Consider the following 26,711-nt stretch of genomic DNA (forward strand, 5'->3'; position numbering starts at 1 on the left):
CAAACATTCTACCTTGAGGGAAATTTATAAAAAAGTGTATACCTATGCAAAATATCAAATTCAAATGTTCTAAAAAACACGAGTCCAATAAGGATTTCGAAGGATATTTTAGATAAATAAAATGGAACTAGAAAAGGTAGGGTAGGTATATGATTATGTTTATTGCCTAAACTCATATAGTAGATTGCAGACATTTGCGAAATTCTTTAAGAGGTGATTCTTTGTCAAAAAATGTATACCTATATTAGATATCTATGTCGTCTATTTTTGTCTTGGTATGGCGTTAAAACTAATGTATCTATATTTTTAATCTCTTTCGGGCATTTAAACTTTGAACCTGCTACATATTTCATTTTCAAAAGCTTGAAGCATGGTCAAGTTCTTTTCCATTTTTATTCTTATTTTAGGTTTTGAATGGCGCATACAGAAGCACCTTTTTGTTATAAACATAACAGTATTTCGGGTAGATTAAAACGAGGAAATAGCTATAGTTATTGTTTCCAATAAATTCATTCATTCAGTAAACATCTGTATCGTTTTTACAACATACAAACTTAGCGCAAACTGCGGTTCGTAATGTTATGATCGCAAGAATTTAAAAATTATATAAAACTGATAACGTGATCAATTAAGATGTTAGTAGCACGCGGAGAAGGTTCATTACAAGACAATGTCAAGATTGACTGTTGTTTCCTTGAGTTTAGTACTTGGGGTTTTCCTTACCTACTCGGATGTTAGTGGAAAGAAATACACCAAGTGCGGTCTTACTAATGTATTGGAAGATCTAGCATTTCCTCGTTCTTACATAGGAAATTGTAGGTATATAATGGCAAACAAAGCATCAGTCAATTTTTTACTTTTATTATCCTGTAGGGGTCTGTTTGATTGAAAGTGAAAGTGGAAAAAACTCATCGAAAGTGACGATCAGAGCCAACAATAGGCTTGGACTCGGGCTTTTCCAAGTAAGTTATGATATTTTTTATGAAAATTGGTTCATTATTGCTGAAATTCAGGCAGTACCTACAAGAAAGGATACAAAAAGTACTCAAAAGAGAACTTCAGTCTGTTACGTTGTCTGTTGGGAATTCTTATGAAATTTCTTTATTTATGTATTTGTTTTTCAATACCTACATTTCACCAGAAAATTATTGAATACCTACACCATCAGGAAATATCTCAAGCATCCTTATATTATTAAGGAAGGGGCAATCAAAATAAGCAAGATATTCGTTATCACTTATTCTCTGTTCTCTTACAAAGAAATTAATATATATGAATGATCTATTTCAGATTTTGAGTAGAGATTGGTGTACTTTCCGTAAAAGAGGAGGTTTATGCAATGTTCGTTGTGAAGGTAACATCCCTAATTTGACTTAAAATATGTGAATGTTAATATGTTTGTCTCAACCCCTAAGCAAAACAACCAATTTTCTTCGATTTTTGAAGATAGCCAGAAGATTTTTGTTTTTGAGAGAACCATTTATAATTAATTCGAAATTTTTGTGAAGCTGGAAGTTTTAACATCTCTTTCGAGTTGGTGGGGATGATTTTATGTATATTTTTTGTTTCAGATATGCTTGACGAAAGTTTGGTAGACGATGCTGCCTGCGCTAAAAAAGTACAAAAAGAACAGGGTTTCAAATCATGGAACGGATGGAATAGAAGCTGTAAAAGAAGGAATCTTCCTATACCAAACTGTTGAGAGACTGAGAGTTGTGATAATTGAAGGGGGATAACCATAAAAACAACACAAACCGTAAAATATTATATTTTAGTATCAGCAAATATATGAAGCATTAATATTCTTATACAAATAAGTAACAATATTATTAAAATTTTATAACAAATTATGTTAATCATGTACAATATATAATTTCAATTTAAACATTGAAAACATAAGTTTATGGCACTAAATGTCATCTTGAAAAAACATTAACATTTATACTTTCGTAGTCGCTTGCAGTTTGACATATTGGTTACTTTGATCAGATTCCATTTCTGGGGATATATAGCATTGGTGAGTTTCTAATTTAGTTTTTAGTAATATTTTTCGTAATCCCCATATGAATGACAGGAGTACGAAGCAGAATATTATAAATATCGACAGCATGGCGAAATCTAAGCCAGACACAACCATGTTCTCGATCCTGAACACGTTTATACATCTTTTTTTGTAGTTTTCTGGGGGAAGACCGGGATGAACTATACTTGCGCATGCCCGGTAAGGACCATTCGTCATTCCCGAGAAAACGTGTTGGGGATTACTGCAGTTCAAGTTTTTCTCGGAAATCAAGAGTCCTTGTTCGAAAATCGCTAAATAAACTTCACATTTCGTTTCCGGATGAACATTCACTTTCACTGTTAAACTCCCCGTCCTAGACAAGTTTCCAAGTAGCGATGTGACTTTAGGATATTGAACCAAGGGTTCATTTTGGGCCTCAACGTTTTGTACCAACGGTAAAATATCGGAACATCCCAAAACGAGGGATACATCGTCAGATTCTCCATTCTGAAGCAACACCAAACAGTATCTGTATTTATGGAGCTTCTGCAGATCTATCAGGCCTGGTACTGAGATTTTCAAAGATGTCGGATCTTGCATTTCGGTCGAATTACACTTGAGAGGCGTTGATTCTATCAGTATTTCGCTGAGCCCTTGTTCTTCGTACACGTAAATGGCATCGCAAGTGTACGGTATACCATCTTCCTCTATTTTCCATATCAAATCCACAGTTCGACCGTCGTATTTGAAATCCTTGATGCTTATCTGATTTTTGACAGATGACGTCACGGTGGGCGAATTGCTGTTGTCTTGTTCTTCCTCCCCACAAATCAAATTTTCTGATGGTATTTCTACCAGTAGGCCATTTTCTAAAGATGGCGGCGTGGCACAAACTGCGCTCTCCTTGTCTTTTTGCGATAAGGCAGAGTTTGTCAGCCACGTATTGAAGTCTCCAAGGCTGCAGTCACAGTTGAGCGGATTGTCCGAAAGACTCAGTTCTTTCAGAACTGTTATATTTTTAAGAGCATCTCCAGCAACAATTGATATGTCATTATCGTCCAGTCTCAACGTCTTCAGGCTTTTCAGAGGGGTTATCAGATCTGCCGTTAGGGCTCTCAGGTAGTTATTGCTCAGATTTATTTCTTTGAGTTTCCCCAAATGAGCTAGGGAAGCACCAGAAACTGCTACAATCCTATTGTTCGATAGATCCAACGAGACAAGTTTGAATAACTGACTGAACGCATGATCCTCTATCACATCTATTTGGTTATGGTGTACACTCAAACTCCGCAGATTTACCAATCCTTCGAGAGCTCCTAACTTAATGCTACTTATCAGGTTGTGAGACAGTTGGAGATCCCTCAACGCGTCCATTTTAGGGAAGGTTTTTGGACCGAGAGGACCCAGCAAAAGATTTTCGGATAAATCCAAGTCTTCAACGTTCGACATTGAACTCAATTTCAATATATTCGCAAGTTTGATACGGTTTCCCCTCAATCTCAACACTTTTAACAGAAGAAGCTTATTGAATGTGGAGGGCGCTATCTTCGAGATTAAATTGTTGCTGAGGTCGATGAAGGAGAGATTTTTCAGGCCCTGGAAAGGATGAAAATGAAATTTTGTTGAGGATATATAAGACTGTTTCGTTTTACCTTGAACGAATTGGAGTCCAGACTCTTGAGTTTGTTGCTGGACAAGTCTAACCTTTCCAAATCTTGTAAAAAACTTAAAGCTGCTGTGGGGACAGAGGATAATTGGTTATTGGGCAGTCCCAGTGCTTGTAGTGGCGATTTCAACCCTTGAAAAGCTACTTGATTGACTTCTCTCAATTCTCCTGAAGATATGACTAGACCGTGAAGGGATACGCCCTCAAGCAGTGGACCAGTGATTACAGTGAGGTTCTGAATTGTGCAGTCCAAGAGGGATACAGATGCGGTGCTAAGGGAGCGTAAGGTCCAACCTGGAATAAGATAAAAGTTCGTTAAATTTGTGGCCAGTTATGAAGAATGACATGGAAAGGTTCGTTTCAGGTACTGACTTATTATGGGTATTGCTCTCCTGTCTCCTAAGCATCTCAGCGTATGCGGCATATCACAACTGCATTCTACTATTGGCTGTTTCACGATACGTGGACACCTCCAGTTGTCACTTCTATCAGCTGCTGGGCTTGGAATAGCTGATGCGCCACACCACCAGACAAGAAACACAAGGAACCATCCCATTCTGAAAAGAGCAGATAGAAACTATTAAAAAACTACGGTTCAGGTCGAATTAAGACAAAAACTATGGATAACATTGTTAAGCCCGACATAATATTTATTAGTAATTCAGTAAAGATTTTCGTCTGCAGCATAATCTTCCGGGGGTTATCACAAGTTTGACGAGTTCAATATTTGTATTGGTGAGACGGAAATTAATGATGTTTCAAAAATAGGGAATCATGATGATAGGAATTTTCGTTGAATTTCCATAGTGTTACCATATTCAAAACTTCTTTGAGAAAGACTGATGGATTAAAAGCATGGGCATATTGAGATCTGACGATAAAAATTACTTATCTCACAAACTTAGCTTGTGCCAAGTCGAGAATTGATAGCCACCTAACATTCCTACTCAAAATCACTGCTGAAAGAAGCTTCGATCGATTCTACAAAATTCGTTTTGTTCAAATTTGAAAATTGAAAGTTTTTCTAGGAAACAATACCAATCCTGAATGAACGTATCAACTTCTCAGGTGAAATTTTATTGGGAACCTAACTATTAATTCAAGGTCGCTTGACTACTGGCCTGAAAGGTACTCTAGTGAACCATTATGTTTGTGTATTCAATAATGAATAGACTGCCTCGCTTCCTGTGTGGACATTTCGACTATCGAATTTTGAAAAAATTAATGAACAATGTATCGGATAGTGAGTGGTCCATTTTAGCATAAACTAATTCATTAATTCAAACGAAACAGTGCAACTCTGGCAACCAGTAAAACGACAGTATAGAATAATTTGCGTATGTACTCGCGTAGAGCAAGGTCTAGGGTTCAAGATTATGAAAATTAATGATGGATAAATATTACGGGAATTGCACCGAAAAAAACATTTTCTGTTATTAGTACGGTGGGAACCATGAGAGTTTTAGTGCTCGCTCTGTGCCTACTATTTGGTTATGCCGCAGTCGAAAGCAAGGTGTACACCAAGTGTGGTCTGACCAACGAGTTGATTTCCCTGAATTTTCCTAGAACGTTCATCGGTAATTGTGAGTATTGGGATGTTGTGAAATTTCGAGGTTTTCACTGTTTTCCACGCAGGGGTCTGTTTGATTGAGAGTGAGAGCGGGAAAAATACATCCAAGATTACGAATCGGGCAAATGGCAAGCAAGGAGTAGGACTTTTTCAAGTAAGTAAAACAAGTATTTACTAGTCATGGTGCAGTAGATAATTTTATTGAAAAGGAATCAGTACGGACAGAAAAACAACCTCATAGGGGTTCTGCTCTTTGCTTTCTTATAGGGTGAATGGAATCATAAATATCAAACACCGTTGTTCAGTGTGATTCAGCTAAGCGGGTTACTCTTCATTGGTAAGATTGAAAAGTGAATCATCAATATGATGATATTTTTCGAGAGCTTTAAAAAGGTGCTATTGGAAAAAATATCTAACATAGTGATTATTTGGACACAAATTTAGGAATATTTTTGTCTGGTTTCAGATCAAGAGCAAAGACTGGTGCACTTTTGGAAAAAAAGGAGGAACCTGCAATGTGAAATGTGAAGGTAATATTTAAAATTGGTTAATTTCGAGAAAAATTATGTTTTTCGATGAATTTATAGATATGCTAGACGACAATATCAAGGACGATGGATTATGCGCTGAGAAAGTGAAAAACGAATTTGGATTTTTGGCTTGGGATGGTTGGAAAAGAAGTTGCAAAGGGAGAAATCTTCCCTTACCACCCTGTTGATAAAATCCATACATAAGGTTGAGGAATTTGGCAGAAATAATCCGAATAGTCATCAGCAGTTGGAGAAAAATAATTACTCTTGAATTCAAATAATCTTTTTCGAATATTAGAAGTAAACTTGATCTCTGTGAGATCGAAAAATGAATGAAATCCGAGATAAATTTCACCTTTATTGTACTCATTTGAATAAACAACAAAACTCTTGCAAGAATATAGTTTTTGTTCAAATACTACTAGAATCAATCGTTGGGATATTCTTCAGCGAATAAATTTTTGAAACGATCGATTTCAAAGATTCAACAGCTGCCAAGTGATCGAAAATGAGGTTCAGTTTCCAATGCATGTCTACAGTTCATTTTCACATCATAACCGCATAAAAACTGCATAATCCAAAAAAGGCATTATTTATGTTCCATTGTCCATGAAGAAACACGACAAATGTTCCGAAGCATTAACATATGTTCCGTACGCTAACGAATCCTTACATTCCCCGAGCATGTCCATAGATTTTTTTTAAATTTTTTAAACTTATAACTCCGCAATCGTTATCGCTACAAGGACTATGATGAATCTTCGTTGTATACATTAATACTTAATTCAATGGAACATCTTCCCTAAACGCATGTAGGTACCATTTCGGAGTTGAAAAACGTCGCATTGCTGTGTGTTGTTCAACATTCAGCGTTTTTGCCGGGGGGACCGAGGTTCCATTTGAATTTAACACCAAGAAATTCGAATTAAATATGTCGGGAATGGTGTTACCTCCTTCGTTACAATATGGAGGATTCCTTGTAGAATGTATCCGGAATATTGATCACTCGGTATTAGCATGGAGAGCTGGGCTACACATAAATAAAACATCTGTAAGGATCAGGAGCGCATTTTTATTTGTACCCACTATTCCTCCGAAAAAATCCTTCCCATATAATTATAAAGTTCTATGAACAAGTACCTATACTGCATTCACATTTATTTTAGCAGTCGGTTGGCCATGAAATAATTTTCTCAAGTTTTTATAACTAGAACGAAGTAAGGTTGGCACTCATGAAATGTTGTTAATGTCATAACGCCGTTGCCACAACTAATATCAATTTTTATCACGAAAATGCCGAAAGTGATTGAAAAAAGAGACAGGGTTTCAGAAAGTGTTATTTAGAATTCAGGTCCGCTCATTCACAATCAGAAAGATTGTGAATGAAGAGAATGACGAAGAATTTCCTTCTATTGAGACCCAAAAAAGTGAAAGTTTTGTTCAAAGCTGAAGTTCATCTTGATTGAAATTTCCTTTAATTCCTTTTACTTATATTGATGCGAGATGATTTTTGTTGAAGAATTTAACATTCTGTAATTATCTGTTAATTCCTTCGGGAGATACCCATTCCCAACTACTGCAACATATGCATTTCATCTTCGGGTTGATATTTTTGAAATCTACAACTGATGTAACGTATTCAAACTTTAGCCAAAGAAGATAACGAGCATTAACTCTCCTCAAACTAGTGCATATTATGATATTATACTGATCTCTTGTATTTTCCATGCAAATAACTGGATTTGTTATGCCTTCAATCAGTTTGTATAAACTTCAATTATGTTCGTCACATATTTTCCGAAGAGATTCGACATTGTGATAAAATACGTAATAACGAAAACTTTTACGTAGAACGGGCAACATAGCGTTGATTTAAAACCCAAAAATGTTTTGACAAGCGTTATAACCCCACATTTTCGTACTATACAGAGTGAAATGTGTCAAATTTCCACGGCCAACTGACTGCTAAAATAAAACTGAATGGAGTATACCTCATGAAAAAATGGATTGTGTAGCGATGTAGCGACTTTAACATCAGAATTTTCTTGTGTTCCGAAAAGATTCATCACATCAATAAAAGTTCTATCAAATTATTTGTGAGATATAATAGGTATCTGTTCAACCAAGACGAATTGGAAAAATTATGAATTTTCAAAATGTTTTAATGCATGAAGAGCTCAAAGATTCTATTTCTAAAATTTGTTAGCACAAACTGAAATTGGATCCCTATCTATAAAAGTATCCTGTTTACAGCATTTCAAAGATAGGACCATTTTTTCTGAAAATTATCAGTCATTTCGAAAAGGTCAGTCCGAATCTCTTGAAACTATATTCATACAATTTGGATTCGTCTATCAAATTCAATATTCAATATAGGGCGTTCCATTTATAAGAGGTATCTTTATATTGCCATCCACTTACACCCAATATACAAATGAGTTAGCCATTGAACTATTGAGGAGTTGACTCATCTAGAACAGCTTGAATGTTTCTCTGTGACGATGTTTTGACACAGCAGAATATTTTCTGCTCATTTTCATTCTATGAACGGAAAATTCATGTACCTTTCAAATCCCGATAGAGCAACGAATATTCCGAGCATTCCACAAGCACATCTGCGAATTCCAGAAATTCCTCACTGTAAGCTTCGATAACCAGAGGAGCTATGGACGTTAAAAAATCCAAATCGAAGTCGAAATCCAAAACTTCCATCCTGCAGCTCACCCCCTTGGACTACACGATAGACACGGCGAAACTAGCCAGTGAACTCGCAGGAATTTACTTCCGGGATCCCAAATGCGAGATAGTAAACAGCAGAGTACCCCACACAATAGACAACAACACCTTCACCGAATACAAAGCGTCCCCAGAAAGCCTCGCTTTGGATTCCGAGCAAAACCGGAAAATTCACGCCGAAAATCTGGACTGGAACGTTGGTCATCCCCCCACCTTGGCAGATTGTTGCGTCGTCACCCTCAGTCGCAATTTCGAGAAACTCAAACTTCTGAACGAGGTTCCCTGCGAGAACAGAACGTACTTGCTGGAAATCCTACCGACAGACCTACCCTTAGAGATTTGCATCCCCCTTATAGACTACGAGCATTACTGGAAACGAAGACATAACGACGAATTCGGCATAATAACTTACCCCAAAAGGGATGGTTGGAATTGGAAATGTTTATACCTGGAAAGATACCTAAGAAAACTGGTAGAATTCGCGGAACCGCAGTACAAAGACGAGTTTGAAATGGGTGAAATTCTCACACTCCTCGCACCTTACGTCCAAACTCTCCGAGTCACTCAACTTCAGTTTTGGAATCCACCAGCCACCATGGAGAAGGAGGATATACCGGAAATTTATCCAGATGACCACATCGACTTCGACCCAATATTCAAGAAATGCCAGAGGATCGACGAATTCGACTTGGTGTTTGGCATGAACGATGTAGGAGAAAGGTTTGAGTGGAGGATGTTCCAAGTCTCGGTAGACGATTGCGAGAGGCTAGGTAAGGCTATTCTAAGCCTTAATCGACTGAAGATCCTCCGAGTTCATAGGTCTAAATTAGGAGATCTTCACTGCCAAGCTCTGGTCAGAGGATTGGTGCACAATACAACCATAGAGGAGCTTGAACTATCCCACTGTAGAATTGGCGACCAAGGAGCTCTCTGCATAGCCAAACTGATAGAAGTCCATCCAAATCTACAGATCTTGAACCTCTGCGACAACCTGATAAACGGAGTTGGAGGTGAGGGCATAGGGTTCGCCCTGTTGCAAGAGAACTCATGTCCACTCGTGTCGTTGGACCTCAGACTGAACCCTCTGGGACACCAAGGAGCTCTTGGCCTAATGAGGAGTTTAGTGAGGGGTAACAAACCTCAAAGGCTGAACCTGGCTTCCTGTCAATTCGAAGACATGACTTCGTACATATTCGGCTGTATGTTGAAGGTGAATAAAAGCCTAGTGTGGATAGACGTTAGCAACAACTGGTTTGGCGAATTCGGAGGTGAAAACTTAGTGATAGGACTCAGCGCAAACGATACCGTGAAGTGGTTGGATGTCAGGGAAACTTACATCACCCCAGAGCAACTTACCGCGGTGAAACATATGCTGAAAAGGAACAACAAGGAGGAGGAAAGCGAAGAAGAAGAGGAAGAGGAATTGACGGTTGTCCAAGAGGTTAAACCCAACGTTACTTTCGAAGATCCCGATAAGAAGGAAGATGAAGACACGAACATTTCGGAGCAAACCGAACAGACCACTGAGTGAAGGATACGAAACTTTATACAAATAAGAAAAGGAATAAATGGCACTGCCTGTTTGAAGGAATTCAACTCAATTAAAACTCGAATGAAAGTCCCTATGCAGTTCATAAATTTGTAGTGATATATCACTGCTCGATGAAAAATATGACCTTTTTCTCTTCTCCCAATTAGTACGTTCAAGTCCTTAATCAATTCACCATGGACGTGATCCATGCCCAAATAAATCCAGAGGGAGCTACAAACGCAAAAAGATGTTTTGTTTCAGGGCGGCAGTAATGTTGTAAAGTTTGATAGGGATGTCCATAAATCTATATCAATCCTCCTTACAGAATACAGGTCGCCTCCGATGGCTACTTTTTCGGTAGGATATGAATTATAGATTACGTATTGTATTCAAAAAATTTTCATTTATTCCTATTCCTTTTTTGTTGTTCGGCAGTCGAGATTGAAACACATTTCATGTTGGCTTCGGCCTTCTTATGGCTCTTACTACCAAGGCTCGTAAAGAATGAACTGGCTAGACTTGGTATTTTCCACCTGTGCTGACATAGCGACAACTCTCTGAAGATGGTATTGCTAAATACCCTTATCGGTCTGTATGAAACTATGGGAATATGTTGTCATCACTCAATTAGGATTTTTTTGTATGCATTACTTGATTTCATCATTCTTAGGAGATGAATATTCCCAAAATAGGATTCTGAACGAAAATCCTGATTATTTCATGAGAGATTCACCATATTTATTTCATAACCATGCGCTACTTTCCCTGTCAAAATTTGTAGGAAGATGTATTTTGAAAAATAAATGTGCTCAGGACATTTTTTTAAATGGGACAATAATTATTACTGTAAAACCTGTGAAATATATTTACAAAAAAGTACTTGAACATGGGAAAACTTGGCAGATTTCATAATAACCTTAATACTCTCTTGAATTTCTGAAAATTCAATTTCAATTCAATTTCCGTGAATCGCATTGCATAAACCATAATCGAGTTCAAGAACCGCTTATCTGATCCCCTAATCTACACCAGGATTCAATGAATGGTAGATCATATATCTAGATATTCTGAACCACAATCGAACCAGCACCAACTTGGTCTGCGTTTTCGGATTGGATCGCATTATACGACAGGTCTATTACCATCATTTTATTAATGAATTTGTATCGCAAAAAAGGGGATCTTGAAGGTGGCGCCACGAGCTTTGTTCGGGAGAGTCCAAACATGGAGATAAAAGGCATTTCTGAATTGTTCCAAGCTGTGGGTGGTCTTGAATGGGACAGAGCGGTTGTGTAAATAATTGGTATTCCGGTATATTAAGAACACTTCCAGAAGCAGAACGGGAGTTTTTGTGGGATTAAAACTCTTTTTTCTTCGTGTTTTTAAGGAGAGAAACTATAAAAGGAGAGCCATTGATTAAAAGTAACTTTAGATATGTATATTTGATTGACATCGTTTGGGGGGTCTTCTATTCTGCTCGGATATTATTCAATATGTTGAAAGAGATATAGATTTTTATGTGAGGTTGTTTTAATGACCTACTCTCGCAAAAAAATTGCCGCGCTCTGATCCAATTCCACAGAAAAACCCCATGAGGTCTGGGATTCTTCAAGATTAATCTCTTCATCAAATGCATTGATTGGGATAGGTTTTGTAGACAAAATAAAGTCATTATGCTGAAAGACCTGGAGGCTCAGCGATATTTTGTTTCTATGGTGGTTTAGTTTGGTACTATCCTTGTGATTCAGCTCATTTAAAAAATGTCATTTTCGCATCCACCAAAAAATTGATTTACGTGAGACGAAATATCAGTCGTAAGGTAAGAGAACGCCCATTAAGGAACTATTACAGCAACTCAAATATTGTGGGCGTAATATATTCAGACGCCTTTCTAAATTCTTCGATTTGACTGGCCAACCATCTACAAGATACAAGCGCGATAAAAACATGGTTGTTTCGAACAAATTTGTTCGGAAAATCTGACAGTTTTCAGACGTTTTTTCAAGGGTAGTACTTACGTCGTCGACTCAAACCTGAACCAATCGAATTTATCATCAAAATTCTTCCGTTTAATCGAAAGTTTTTTGACCAAATTCCTTCGTGAATTTCCAAAATATACATCCAAGAAATTTTCGATGAAATAGCAGAGTTTCCTATTTGACTTCAAGGTTGAGAATTGAGGAGGCAACAGGAAAAATAATATTGATATTGGACCCTTAAAATTCCCGAAATTTATCGAAAACATTGCATTTTGCTCGTGGAACAGATGCATTGCAGAAGCTGAGGTGAAGTGAGGAAGCAATAAATACCGAATTGTGGCTGAACCATTGTCTATCTATAACATCCGCCCTGTCTATCAGATGCAGATAAGTCCCAGACGAGTGTCCCTATCGATATATCGCTACCATAACAACGAATGAAATAAAATATCGTCAGAAACTGTTCATGAAACCCACTGGCATCAGGTCACCCACGTGAATGAGTGTGTACGTTGTCCAAGCCCACTACTCCCGTGGATCAACTCCTTCACATCAACTTATTTCCACATCAGCGATTTAAATTACAAATATTCCTGATCCCGGTGTACCTATCTTATCTTTCGCACTTTTAATGACACCATGACCGCCCAATGGGCCTTTGTTGGAGTGGATGGGATGCTTGGCAGGCATCCGACTATTGATCCCATGAATATTCATGGTATTATTTTTCTCTTCATTGAGATTCTGAAAGGTTAAGGTTTTAGGTGAATCTTGTCGGTAAAGAGCCTTCTACAACATTCACCTTTCCTTCAAACCATCCTAAGATGTCAATTTACTGATGATACTCGACAACTCACAAACTTAGAATGACAACAATTATTCTGTCATGGTTTCCTGGTGAGGTACACATCTGTCTTCTAGCCTCACATTTGAAATACATGGATGTGAGAGGTTTTGGTAACACTTTGTGCTCTTTATGTCCTAATTAGCTTCTTATATGTTCATAGTTGTTCAAGATAGTTGAATTTGTTAGTGTTGAGTGTATTTCTGATTCAATTATGATCCTTATACCTACAGGGAAATCATTTTGACTGAGTAATTCTGCGCATCATATGTGCATGTAGTGCATGACCACAAGTACTGTACTAGTGATATCCTAAGAAATCTACTTCTTTAGGACAACCTTCATCTGCAACACTAGCTGATATTCGGGAGTGTTAACTTGAGGACATTTTCAGAATAGCTCAATATAATTTTTTGGGAGAATATTCAGTTCTATAACATGACTCTCCTGCATTGCCTTATGAATTGTTGGATCTGATACACTCTTATGGACACAAGTTCAAAACTTAAGTTGACATCTTCTATTTATGCCATTATATCTGTTATAACTCATGATATAATAAAGCCTTTTTGTTTCTACCATTTAAATCTCGAGCCAAAGTTGGAAACCTAAGTGCGCATTCGGTTAAGCCATGTAGGTAAGCATTGCAGCTCCCATATAAAATGCCTTATTAAAAGGAGCGTGCTCGGGTAGGCAAGACGATCTCAGAGACACCAGAATCAATGGAAGGAACTGAACGAGTTCCTATATGTCCGATTAAGGCAATGAAACATGTCCAAATACAGAGGGGCGTAAGTGAAGTGAAGACAACGCTCCACCATTAAGCTCGCACAGTAGCGTATCTGTAGTATACGCAAAGATAGCTGATTTGCACTCCATTTCTTCGAAGACTCTCACCAGAACGTTGTTTCCAGATACCCTGAAAATTTGGTACAAAAAATAGGGTAGATTGTGGGTATAACTGTTGGTGAAAAACCGAATAAGCGAGGACAATATTAACTGAGTGTTCACCCACGCCACTGCTTGCTGAAACCTCTCATAGACGTACAAGAATATATTATATCATCGGATCTTCATTGTTGGTTGGTATACATCGATTTCGCAGATTTATTATACTCTTGCAGCTACCAGCTGCAGACTCCAAAAGGAAGTTGTGCCAGCCTCTGAATATCTTCCCCCATCTCAACTGGGTATAAATATTGTAAGCAGCATACCATCAAATCATGCAAGGCATTATATTTTATTGTATTCGGATCTTGAGTACAGATATCTTTCGAGAGGAGGATATTATGTTATCTCGGAGGGAGGAGACACTGGAGGGTTTACTCGGAAGTATACTGGGTGTCCAAAATTTTCATAAAAAGTTACACGGTCTGAATTCTTTCATTTTGTTTCTGTTTTGTCCATGCTTCGTCGGATTTTATTAGGGTGACGCTTTTTTGAAGCTTAAATACTGAATATATGGTATGACTTTTCATTCTTTGACCTGAAGAGTAACGAAAGATGGTTAGGTATACCTACAGTAAGATCTACTTTGCGTTTATCACGAGAACTTCAAATTAAATTCATTTTATGGGGATCTCTCTGTCCTACTATCAATGAAGCACGATGCATATTTATATATACATGATAGCTATTTGGAATATCCCTGTTTTTTTCGACTAATATATTTGCATCCATAATCATGCACTGTAACATAATATAGCGTGATTTCATGTCATTTTTCAACTAGTCCAATCATATTCCCCACCTATTAGCTGTCAAACAAGAAATGTGTTCACAAGAAATTAATATATCGAATTAAAATTTATCAAAACAGGTGTACAAAATGAATATTTAAATCCAATTAGTTTTGCTCCAATAAACCATTTCTTGGAAGTCCATAAATCGTAGGTGATACATTTTATAAAATCGGCTGTCAATGAATGCATTAGGCAATCAATTTCATTTATTGAATATACTGAACGCTAGGATCTTTTTGAATTCGTGAATTATAATCATTTCCGCGAATTGTAGATATAATGAGTGTGTAATATACATGTAGAGAAATGAAAAAGCCAGATGCAAATCTCTTGTACCCACACTCGAATCCGAGCTATACCTGTACTGAGGAATGAATATATTATGTGGGCTTGAACATTATTTTGAATATACACCGACACGCAAAGCATCGGATCGAGTATCTCGTGTTATCATCATCATACTGAGGTGAAAGGCATCATTAAGCATTGTATGCAGAGTACATCATTTTTTCTAAATTTTAGACGAGTTGATCAGCACAAATTTCAATGAACTATGCACGGTTTGGGGTTCGACATAGAATATATCGGTTGTTATTGAAAATTCATCTTATTATTTTCAATAATGATGACTGAGTAGCAGAAGATGAAGAAACATAAAATTACGAATCAAAATAAAATCCAATTACTTTGTCCAGGAATATTCTTTATAGTACTTATACCCAACTCATATAATTTTCGCATTTATAAAAGATCTCAGGGCCCTTTCCAGGGTATAGACTTCCCGCGTCCAGCTCAAGATTTTGACGCCCCAATGCCCATACATACAATTAAAGAAAAGACACAGAAAAGTAAAGTGCATAGTGATTTATTTCCCAAAATACTGATCCTAGAAAAAATCTGATTGCACATTCGTGATCTACAACCTCGAATTAGTCAGTTAAATGACCCGGATCGATATAGCTGAATGAAGAATTTTTTTTTCGCACTTAAAATAATTTCGGTGGTGGACCGCGGGTAAACAAGTAGGGGACGAAATTATTTTCGAACTATATCGATCCGGGTCATTTTTTTGACTAATTTGTGGTCGTAGATTACAAATATGCAATTAAATTTTTCCTAGGATCAGTATTCTAGGAAATAAATTACTTTTAATGGAAAATTTCGAAAAAATTCATAAACTTTGAATAGCTGTAGCAGCCAGAAAAAAGTAACTGGACATATGCTGATGCTTTTGGTGATGGATTGATCCTTTGCTAATAGAAAAATCTGAGTTTCATTCAACTACCGCGTACAGTTTGGATTTTATGATTTTTTCCGCGAAGGTCCAAAATTTCCAATTTTCCTTCGACCATAACTTGAAAACTAATCCTTTCAGCAAAATTCTGTTTGCATATTCGGGATCTACGCCCCCGATTTAACAAACACTTCAGTTTTAGTGGAAATTGGGAAGATCGAAATTTTTTTCAAATTTTCCATACATATGTATGGAAAAAATTGAGATTTTTTGAAAAATATTTTTGGTCTCCGATCGAAACCAAATTTATACTGTCGACTAATTCGAGGGCGTAGAAAACGAATATGCAAACAGATATTTTTAAAAAAAATTTTTTTTCAAGTTATAGTCGATGAGTAATTGAAAATTTTAGACCTTCGTGGAAAAAATCATAAAATCGAAACTGTTCGCGTTAGATGAATGAAAATTGGAATTTTCTATCAGCAAAGGATCAATCAATCATAAAAGAATCAGCATATGTCTAATTTTCTTTTTTAAGCTGCTGCTACTCCTCAAAATTGACCAATTTTTTCGAAATTTCCCACTGAAAGTGATTTATTTCCTAAAACACTGATCCTACCAAAAATCTTATTGCATATTCGTAATCTCGCATTAGTCAATAAAATGACAGTCTGACCCTATACATTCGGTCTCGCAGACAAACTTAAATTATACAAATTTTTCTTGCTTGGAGAAAAAAAGTGACCACGACCGAGGAACAATGTTCCTGATATGTTAATATCTCCCATCCATAAATAGCAAAAATACCTATACTCCCACGCAAATTAAGTTGCCATATGTTTGACCATATAACCCAGACCCAAACAAGAGCCGATTGCTTTTGTTGGACTATTCAATTCTCTCATCGTGGCGACCTGAATTTTATTATGGTATATGGGAATAATATGTAAACCAAGTAGCTATTAGGAGATATAACCATTCAAGTGGACGTGTCAGAAGGTTTCGTTATACATCAGCATATCTATGGTAGGTGTGGCAACCGCGCATCCCACACACCTAGGCCCACGTGCTTTTTGGAAAGGTGAAGGAGTTATTTGAGTACGGGGGCTTAGAAACAAATTTTCCGGCAGTGAATCTCAGTGGAAGAAAACAGGTCTTCCGATAAGAGGAAAGGCTATTTTGATCTGGAGGCTTTCTTACTAGGAGATGTCATTTTTTGCATAACAACTAACAACTAAAAAATTTTTATAAATGAACAAACCTCACCGAAATTTTTGTAAATAACAAGAAAAATGATGGAAATTTCGCTGAAAGTTGACATCCTTTTCATCTCGGTAAAGAATATTATGTTTTGTAGCTCACAGTATGGAGGACAACCCATATATTTGCCCATTCCTACTCGTTCTTCGGAATTGGGCCTTTACCAAAAGGCTTCACCTATTTCTGTATGAACACTAATGGGTTCTAGAGGTGCAAAGTCAATAAGGGGAACTCAATGATTTCTACCATTAAAAATGTCGTGTACTGGGTATTGGGAATGCATGAAAATGAAGATGAATTTCACTGAAAAATCATGTGAAAGATGACGTATCTATGCTGATCGAGATGCTGATGCTCCTCAATCATTGTAATGTGAATTACAATAATGTCTTTCAATATTGAACAGGCGTTTTTTCCTTGGATTGGGCATGTCGGTAATTCAATAATTCGATCAAAATAAAAGAAATCAAAAATGTTAGTAAGTAAAATTATCTGGTGTAAAGCTAAATCCAAGACATCCAAGAACAAAATAAGTGACGTTCGATATGAGTGTACTTATGTGTAGCATTTGCAGTTTCCTTTCATTGTTCATTTTATGCATCTTCTATTAATATTGTGGTTCGGGTCCAAGGTGGTACCAATAAATTGCCATTTTATTCTGTACACTTGGTGTGAGTGCCCAATAAAGATATTAAAAATATATCGCGTTGTAAATCATTAAGATTAATATTCCTGGTGCTTATGTAGGTGATTTTACGGTCTAAAATATGTTGTAGTTGTGTTTACGATGTCATTTGGATCTTCGAAGAGAATAATCAGCGATATGGAAAATGTCTTGCATATCAGAAATGTAGATATAGGTAGGTATTCAAAAGCATAAAAATTCTATATGATTTTCGTTCTAATATTACTTTTTTCGTTTGAAAGTTATGAGGAAAGTTAGAGGACAGCCTTTCTTCATGGGAAATTCACAAAAATCAATACCATTCCAAGAATACATCGGTCAAAAATCAAAATTTGAACTACCTCGAAAAGAATCCCCAATATTTCCTATATTCTTGTTTCAAATCGTTGGGCGTATTACCTCAATATTGAATCAATTCGGTGATGAGTCCTGAGGGACAAAAACCTTTGACAGCACAATCTTATAACTCATTTTAACACCGCATTTGTTCTTCCAAACGGGTCTCCAGCTGAAAATGGAATATACCGAAAAAATTTAAAGACGCTTCATGTTCATAACTTATCGATATTCATATCGTAAAAATATAATGACACTTCTAGATTTATGGAGTGAGTTGAATATGAATAAAATATGAACCCACCTCAAGTCAGACCCATATTTAGAGGTTCTGGTTTTTTTCCTTAATCGCAAATTAATACCCAAGAATTCTAGATTAATTAGATCGAAGAAGAATTCAGCACACAAATGTTGCAACACATCAATCTATATGAGACTTCACTCACAAGTTATTTGAGTAGATATATGTACAACTTGTCCCCATGAGTTTTTTTAAGTAAGATGAAATCTTTGAAAAATTCTCTAAAACTAAACATTTTTATGCAAACCTTCAACTTACTTTTGCATTCGAGCATAAATTGGACATAAACTCCACTTATCTCAACACAGACTGGATGAAATTCACGAAAAATCGATCGAATGAGCTAACATCAATTTCTATGATAACCGTGCTAATTCATCAAATGTTAACAAAAAAGAAAGGAGGGAAAACAGGTCTATTGTTTATGGGTTGATGCCTCCAAATGAAGAATTTCCTGTATTTTCGGAAATGGGAAGAACTACTATGAATACAACAGGATATGAGGTTACCTTGTTCCTATTCGAGCAGTGTTTTTAATGACAAATAAACTGTTAGTTTCAACATTGGTTCCGTAGTGAAGTAATTTTTAGAGACCAATAACGTAATATACAGACTGTTCTTCTTCAAATTTGATCCAAAGTAACCCTAGATACTTTTTGATTTCAAAGTATGGGTTCATTTTAGCAAAAAATTAAACTCAATGAAAACACGAATCATTACACTCTGTGACTCTGTGCGTCTAACGTTTAATCTAGGAATCAAAGCACTGGAAAACCCAGGGTAGGATCACTAGATTATTAGCAAAACCCAGTTTTTCGGTGGAAATTCCAAGAAGTTAACAGGAAATTCCCATTTTATAGTTTCCCATGCATAGTTTATAGGAATTCAAGGGGTAATCATGCCAAAATAGGATAAAACCTCTAAGCACAGTTGGTAGCCACTTAATTTCCCATATTTCAATACTTTAAATCAAAGTAAACCCAGATCCGTACACAAAGTAAGTGGCCCCTTTAAACATAAGCCTGAAATTCCTTCTCCATAATAAACATTCATTGATTCCTCCATCTATTCATGAATCGGAGTGATCAACAAGAATACACACTTGAAAATTGGTTAGTCAATGACATAAACAACCCACCTATACCTTGGAACTGTGCCAACGGTGCGTAGGAGTACGGAGTCAAACTTTCTACATCTATCCGCTCTTTCAATGGAATACTCCGTTCTTTTTTGGTAGTCGACCGCTCGCTTCAATCTACCCGATGGCGTTGAAGATTGTATCAGCAAACATGATCAATGGGCCAACAATAACAATTTCTTACTAAAGAAATCGGTGACATATTTGAAGTCTGAATGGCATGAATACTCTTCAGCAAATGTGGATTAAGTTTGGGTAACAGTTCGGTACTTAGCTGAAGTAGCTCAGAGGAAGATGATGCCGAAATACAGGGTGTTAACAAAAAATGTCTATCTGATCAATATGGGAACTTTTCTAAAGTATCTATTCGTCGATAATATTATGAGGGCAGGTGATATTTCGTTCCAATTTTCGATATATATATATATATACCTACATATTTGACCCTTCTAAACGCAACATCAAGGTCGTCCGCCTATTGTTTGTGTAAGTGGTGTTTTTAGTGGTTACCAGCCCTTGAACCAGACTGAAGATGCTGAGATGCAAATTTGAAGCTGAAACCCTAATAATCTGAATTCTTTGAGGTGTTATTGAAGTTGTGGATAATAATATTCTATACAACATTTTTATGATGCGATTTTAAATACTTCTAACTGAGCTAGAGGGTAATGAGGGCTAGGAGCTTAGCTATACATGCGAAAGGGCAAAGTCAATGAAAAATCCCAGTCTGATGTGCATTCATCGTCATATATCTCAAAAACGCTTGGACATAGAAATAATTACTTTCGACAAAATTTGTAGGAAATTATATGCTCTACAACTTTTATAATGAATGCGAAAACGATTTGAAGCCTGGGTGTTGAGATAATTCAAAAAAACTCATTTTTGACCTCTTATGGCCAATTTTTATTGTTTTGGCTTGCTGAAACTGTCAGATTATATTTTTCCCGATATTCGTGAATCATTAGCTGTCACCTTATCTCCAACGAGCATATAAATATATTCGAAATTGTTCGATAGGAAGTAGTGATATCCATCACTACAGCAATCTACATAAAAAAAATTGATTTTCCTTAAGACGATTTTGTTAAGGAAGACAGCGTGATTTTTACTAAAGAAGTGTTCAGAGGCACAACAGGTCAGTTGCGTCTTTACTGAATTATGAAAATAACCCTTTTTTTCCTATCGGTTCACGTAAAATTGTTATCGCTTAAACTAAACTGAAAAACCGCTCTCAATTAAACCCGATCAGTGGCCAGGTAGCAGACATTAACGATGGCACAGATAACCCTAAGAAGATGAATCATTCATTGTCCCTTTCTTATCGGGCTGAACAAGCTATCGGGATCAATTTTCAGAACCTTGGAGCACCCACTTATAACCCGATGCATAAATTACGTATACCTACTTTAAATCTTCTATTTCAACGCCAGCGAAGTTTATGTTACCTCCGCTTAATTTTATGGAAATAATGCTTTAATATCCAGAAGAAAGTTAACTGGATATATTCGATCAGACGATTATAATTAAGCCACTTCTATGAATATATTATGTGACAAATCAGTTCATGCCCTCCCTACAGGGAAAAATTTCAGGAATTTTAAGTATGTTCCGTGCGAGTAGGTGTCGGAGCGTGTTTTGGAAATGATGTAATGTCTGAAGGAGGTCTAGATACATGCATAAAATTGATGGGATATGCTGAGAGTGAGTTCATCAATTTTTTGTCCGAATCTCCAGACGGAACTACTTTAATTGTAAGCGTCAAAACGGTCACCATGAATATAATCTTCAGCACTTTTTTCCCATTTTTTTTCCTGATACTCGAAAAATAGTGATTATTACTATTTGATTCCCGAAATTTAAAGAAATCGTGTAAACATTATTGAAAGGAAAAATTCATCAGCAAGTATCGTATTTTCAGTCGTTTATGTCCGCAAATGTTTCCTATATAGACAAATGAACAAATTGATGATTGAGAATACAATTTATTATGAAAATTTTTGGAAGCACTTCCTGAACAATCCTTACAGAAGAAAATAATCCAAGTTCTGTGATCATGTGTGCTTCAAAAACTTACGTATCTGATACATATTAAGCGCGGGTCATATGAATGCAGTTAACTTTAAGTTCAAGTAAAACGGTCCTTACAAAACATTGACTATTTTGTTTCTTTTGTTCATTTTCTGATAAAGAATGAACCTATTTTGGGATTCAAAGCCTTCCCAAAATTAGAAAAATAATTTATTTCGCACATCCAACATATATCCTATTATTTTTGAGAGAGGATGAATTTCAGAAGTTGACTGGAAAGGAAATTTTCCCTTCACCATGCAAAAACGAATGAAGATAGTAGTTTTATCGTCTCTAAACTTGTGTATCTGGTACACCCTTTCAAATAGTTCGATGGTGATTACAAGCATCAATTAGCAATTGAATAAACATAAGTAATTATACCTGTATGAGAATATCTACCACACAACAATCATTCAGACCCATTGTTCATCGCCTGCACAACTTTGTACATAATTGGTGACGGCCTATTTTGAGGAAGTAACGACTGCCCATACAGCACATGACGTCCAATGGACGTACATTTTATATCCAAATGAAGTACAAACGTCCACGGACCTTATATGGAAATCCAATGGATGTACATTTCTGGACATTTACTGTACGTTCAAAAATGGACGTTTTATGGATGTCCATTGTACTTTAAATAAGGGAGGTTGGACAAACATCCATAAACGTCCCTTATTGGACATCCTCTGGATATACAAATCTGGATCTTAATTGTACTATCAGAAATTGTACGTTAGTGTACGTCCATTCAATGTACAATTTTGGATCAACGTGAATTATCCATGAATGTACATCTTTTGGATGTTCGGATCTGGATATAAATATTTACTTCCAGAAATTGTACTTTTCTGTACGACAACTGGATGTATCATTTTCTAGTATCTATAATTATTCATTTCTCAACATTCGTAGGATGTACATTTCTGTACATTTAATGTACGTTAAAAAATGGACGTTTTATGGATGTCCATTGTACTTTAAATAAGGGATATTGGACAAACATCCAAATACGTCCCTTACTGGACATCCTATGGATATACAAATCTGGATCTTAATTGTACTATCAGAAATTGTACGTTAGTGTACGTCCATTCAACGTTTATTTTTGGATCAACGTGAATTATCCATGAATGTACATCTTCTGGATGTTCGGATCTGGATATAAATATATACTTCCAGAAATTGTACTTCTCTGTACGACAACTGGATGTATCATTTTCTACTATCTATAATTATTCATTTCTCAACATTCGTAGGATGTACATTTCTGGACATTTACTGTACGTTCAAAAATGGACGTTTTATGGATGTCCATTGTACTTTAAGAAAGGGATATTGGACAAACATCCAAATACGTCCCTTACTGGACATCCTATGGATATACAAATCTGGATCTTAATTGTACTATCAGAAATTGTACGTTAGTGTACGTCCATTCAACGTACAATTTTGGATCAACGTGAATTATCCATGAATGTACATCTTCTGGATGTTCGGATCTGGATATAAATATGTACTTCCAGAAATTGTACTTTTCTGTACGACAACTGGATGTATCATTTTCTAGTATCTATAATTATTCATTTCTCAACATTCGTAGGATGTACATTTCTGGACATTTACTGTACGTTCAAAAATGGACGTTTTATGGATGTCCATTGTACTTTAAATAAGGGATGTTGGAAATAACAGGAATGTGTATGCAAAGATACACCCTTGTATTGCTGCCATGTCGGTCTCGGCTCTCATTGAGAGTAGGTACATACTGACTGTGTTGAAACCCAGATGTTCCGCCCTCTCATAATTATTCCTTTTTTTACTCTGGAACTTTCGTCCCAAAGACCGAAACATTTATTTTTTGAGTTTCATTTGAGTGACACACAGCGAAATATAGAATCAGAACAGAATATCTAAGAGAAACTCATTATTCTGTAATCAGTGGATTAAAGTGGACTCGACATATTTTGTAAATTTGTGAATATTTTGACATTAGCTTGTTGAACTACTTTTGAATTATAGTGTCTAGTTCTAGTTCCAGTGTGTGGTGCATATATTTGATAGTAACGAGGTGAGTCGAAGTTTTTATTCTTGAGGGAAGTGGCAAATTTACGTGTAGATAAAAACATATAATCTAATGGGCAGAAATGTTGAAAGAATTGAATGTTGAATGCTTATACGAACCACGAATGTTTATCTGTGTTTCATGTTAATTTGATGATTTCATTAGTTATAATTATATTCATACTATCGTAAAAAATTTATTTTTGTCTTTTCACAACCATGAATATCTATTATTTGGTAGGGGGACAACAATATAAGAATATGAAACGAAATTACGAGAAAATATCCAGAAATTCAATTTTCAATAGATATTATCAGAAATTCAATTTTCAATAGATATTATCACCATTCTATTATAATTATAGTATGGTGATGTACTGATATATGATATGACAACAGCAAAATTTTAATGAAATAAATTTACAGAAACGGCCATACACTCCAGTAAAGGGGACAGGAAGGATATAGAAGAGGCTATTTCCAAATGGCTTCGAGGAGCCAACGATATAGAAAATCATAAGTGTTTATTCCTATTCAGTGTATATATATACCTATATATCTGCTTCTTTGTTATTCAGTTTTTTTGTAGTTTAGTTTTTTTCATAGGGGTAGTAGTCCAATCTTCAAATTATACTTACTTGTAATTTATTTTATTTTAATTTTTCACATAAAGATGTTGAACATTTCCAGGCATTTCATTTTTCAATAATCCAAATTTCCTTATAATTATCAATGAATATATGTGTTGATAGGTGGGATTTTAAAATACCTTTTTCGAATCAAAATTAAAAAATGCTAACCCCAATAAAATGGGCATTTGAGACTCCCAAATAACGTCCACTTATGTACAATGAATGGTCCTGAAAATGTCCGGACCTCACTGGATTTAACAATCTATGGACGTACCTACAGGATGTACAATGGACGTACCTGCATGTTCGTCCATTGTACATCCTGTAGGTATGTCCATAGGATGTTAAATCCAGTGAGGTTCGGATGTACAATGGACGTACCTGTATGTTCGTCCATTGTACATCCTGTATGTACGTCCAATGTACATCCTTTATGTACGTCCACTGGACATCCTGTATGTACGTCCATTGTATATCTTGTATGTACGTCCAATGTATATCCTGTATGTACGTTCAATGTACATCCTGTATGTACGTCCAATGTACATCTTGTATGTATATCCAATGTACATCCTGTATGTACGTCCAATGTACATCCTTTCTGTACGTCCATTGTACATCCTATATGTACATCCATAGGATGTTAAATCCAGTGAGGGTCGGACGTTTTCTGGACCAAACATTGTACATAACTGGACGTACAATGGATGTCCGTCATGTCCATTTTGTACGTCCAATGGACATTCAATGGATATACATGTGCTGTATGGGTGTTGATCAAAATTCACCAGCAGCCTACACTAATATCCATATCAGATGAACATTTGGGTATGTACTCAAAAATATCAAGAGAAAATATTGTAAGCCTTAAATTAACATCACACGTTGCGTCTTTGTATAATCGGTACGTGTTAATGGGGCTTCACGCTGTTCATCAAACGTGACTTCCCTGGATTTCTATCGTTTAACTTCAGCTAGAGGCTAGAGGGTTAGTTTCATTGTATGATGGTACTCCGATTTGGAGTTACCATTGTGTTTGCACGTTCGATGATAGAAAATAACTGAGGATGTTATGGATTTCAAAAAACCAATTGTGGGTGTCCAAATTTACCCTCGCTACGTGGATGAAGGCGATTTGAATCTTTAGGTGCCTTTCCATGGGAATAAGAGAAAATATTCAAGAATGTCAAGTTCATCTGCAGAACTTGAAGATGAACAGATTTTTCATAGGAGGCACAGTACTGGTAAAAAATTCACATTTCTTATTTCTACCTAAATAAAGTTTTGCCATCAAGTCTCTGCCTATATGTTTATTTGTAGGTAAAAATATATCTGTTTCCTTCGTCGAAGTCATTTATACTTGGAGATATAGCGAAGCAAACTTATACCTACTTACTAATAAGATCTTAATTTTTAATACAATAAATTGCTCATTATTGGCATTTAAAAGGGCCCTGCTTCACATTCAGATTAGAATGATGGTTGAATTTTATTCACTATAGGATGTGTGTTATTCAACCACTAAGAGTGTTTCCCTATCACTAATATACCTAACATCTTCAGGAGGCAGAAAATCATGGGTACTTGATACCTATAGTTTCTAGTACCTACAGTAATGAATTTTTATCAAAGTATCAGTTCAACGTTGTCCCTAGGCATTTCTTCAAATAAAATCAGCTTAGCCTGTTTATGTAAAAAAATAAACAGTGGCATAACGACCAGTCTATATTTTTCTTTTACATTTTTCCCTTTTCATATAACTTTAAATTATTCAGTCAAGGCCGAAAGATAGGGTGAAATTAGCTTCCAAATATATTATCAATTCATAATCCATAGTGGTTGCGAAAAAAAAACTCTTTGGAAATATATGGTTTTGTCGAAAGAGAGAATGAAACCAAAAATTAAGTGGATCACAAAAACAGCGTAAGTACAAAAATCAAAAGAGCCTATTTCCCATATACAAATAGTTATTTTAATAGAAAAAAATCAACCTACCTTCAGATATGACTCGTCTACTCAAGCCCAGTTTTCACATTTATAATTTCCATTCCAATCAACCCCATGGTCACTAATTTTCCGATATCGAGAAAAGTTCCTCCGTCAACCGTTCATTTTCACCAAGAAAAACGACTTTTCACGGAACCGTATCATTTCCCTTTACATCTCGGTAGATCCGGAAAGTTTTGAGGCACAGATGCGATTTTGATCAAATTCAAATACGAATTTCTGGTATGACGGTGCGACTCTCTGAGCAGCTGCAGATCGCTGGACCGTCGCGTTTGTTGTGGTACGTCAAAATTGGTCGAAATCTTGAATACACTATTTGGTTTCTTGGTATTTAGTAGATCGCGTGCTGTAACGCGCGGTCATGAAGACATCTCCAAC

General features: G+C 36.2%; 4 protein-coding genes across 5 annotated transcripts; 3 read left to right on the top strand and 1 right to left on the bottom strand.

The window, feature by feature from the left end:
* The first annotated feature begins 612 nt into the window (after positions 1-612).
* Positions 613-1,885, top strand: LOC123307213 (lysozyme-like). The gene is made up of 4 exons (XM_044889435.1): positions 613-815; positions 874-962; positions 1,291-1,354; positions 1,572-1,885. Exons 1-4 carry the CDS (start codon positions 671-673, stop codon positions 1,700-1,702), a joined length of 429 nt encoding a protein of 142 aa, XP_044745370.1. The 5' UTR covers positions 613-670; the 3' UTR covers positions 1,703-1,885.
* Positions 1,753-26,628, bottom strand: LOC123307211 (protein slit-like). Of its 2 annotated transcripts, XM_044889431.1 has the most exons (4): positions 26,322-26,628; positions 4,041-4,225; positions 3,655-3,962; positions 1,753-3,598 (listed from the first exon to the last, which is right to left on the bottom strand). In XM_044889431.1, the coding sequence occupies exons 2-4, from the start codon at positions 4,222-4,224 to the stop codon at positions 1,940-1,942; spliced, it is 2,151 nt and encodes a 716-aa protein (XP_044745366.1). In that variant the 5' UTR covers position 4,225; positions 26,322-26,628; the 3' UTR covers positions 1,753-1,939. The 2 variants fall into 2 exon arrangements, with proteins under 2 accessions (XP_044745366.1, XP_044745367.1); XM_044889432.1 differs by lacking the exon at positions 26,322-26,628 and having other exon boundaries at positions 4,041-4,309.
* LOC123307214 (lysozyme-like) lies at positions 4,845-6,164 on the top strand. Its single transcript, XM_044889436.1, has 4 exons — positions 4,845-5,251; positions 5,304-5,392; positions 5,705-5,768; positions 5,826-6,164. Exons 1-4 carry the CDS (start codon positions 5,122-5,124, stop codon positions 5,954-5,956), a joined length of 414 nt encoding a protein of 137 aa, XP_044745371.1. The 5' UTR covers positions 4,845-5,121; the 3' UTR covers positions 5,957-6,164.
* Positions 8,323-10,795, top strand: LOC123307212 (dynein regulatory complex subunit 5). Its single transcript, XM_044889434.1, has one exon. The coding sequence runs from the start codon at positions 8,434-8,436 to the stop codon at positions 10,033-10,035; it is 1,602 nt and encodes a 533-aa protein (XP_044745369.1). The 5' UTR covers positions 8,323-8,433; the 3' UTR covers positions 10,036-10,795.
* Positions 26,629-26,711: the final 83 nt, after the last annotated feature.

This window comes from Coccinella septempunctata, chromosome 2 (assembly GCF_907165205.1).
Source record: "Coccinella septempunctata chromosome 2, icCocSept1.1, whole genome shotgun sequence".
Taxonomy (NCBI): Eukaryota; Metazoa; Arthropoda; class Insecta; order Coleoptera; family Coccinellidae; genus Coccinella; species Coccinella septempunctata.

What these genes read in the sequence shown, in the direction of transcription:
- LOC123307214 (XM_044889436.1), top strand. Translation starts at nt 5,122, where the DNA reads ATGAGAGTTTTAGTGCTCGCTCTGTGCCTACTATTTGGTTATGCCGCA. An exon ending in TAGAACGTTCATCGGTAATT is followed by an intron (nt 5,252 to 5,303) that starts GTGAGTATTGGG and finishes TTTTCCACGCAG; the next exon opens with GGGTCTGTTTGATTGAGAGT. An exon ending in AAGGAGTAGGACTTTTTCAA is followed by an intron (nt 5,393 to 5,704) that starts GTAAGTAAAACA and finishes GTCTGGTTTCAG; the next exon opens with ATCAAGAGCAAAGACTGGTG.
- LOC123307213 (XM_044889435.1), top strand. Translation starts at nt 671, where the DNA reads ATGTCAAGATTGACTGTTGTTTCCTTGAGTTTAGTACTTGGGGTTTTC. An exon ending in TCGTTCTTACATAGGAAATT is followed by an intron (nt 816 to 873) that starts GTAGGTATATAA and finishes ATTATCCTGTAG; the next exon opens with GGGTCTGTTTGATTGAAAGT. An exon ending in TTGGACTCGGGCTTTTCCAA is followed by an intron (nt 963 to 1,290) that starts GTAAGTTATGAT and finishes GATCTATTTCAG; the next exon opens with ATTTTGAGTAGAGATTGGTG.
- LOC123307211 (XM_044889431.1), bottom strand. Translation starts at nt 4,224, where the DNA reads ATGGGATGGTTCCTTGTGTTTCTTGTCTGGTGGTGTGGCGCATCAGCT. An exon ending in GAGAGCAATACCCATAATAA is followed by an intron (nt 3,963 to 4,040) that starts GTCAGTACCTGA and finishes ATCTTATTCCAG; the next exon opens with GTTGGACCTTACGCTCCCTT. An exon ending in TGGACTCCAATTCGTTCAAG is followed by an intron (nt 3,599 to 3,654) that starts GTAAAACGAAAC and finishes CATCCTTTCCAG; the next exon opens with GGCCTGAAAAATCTCTCCTT.
- LOC123307212 (XM_044889434.1), top strand. Translation starts at nt 8,434, where the DNA reads ATGGACGTTAAAAAATCCAAATCGAAGTCGAAATCCAAAACTTCCATC.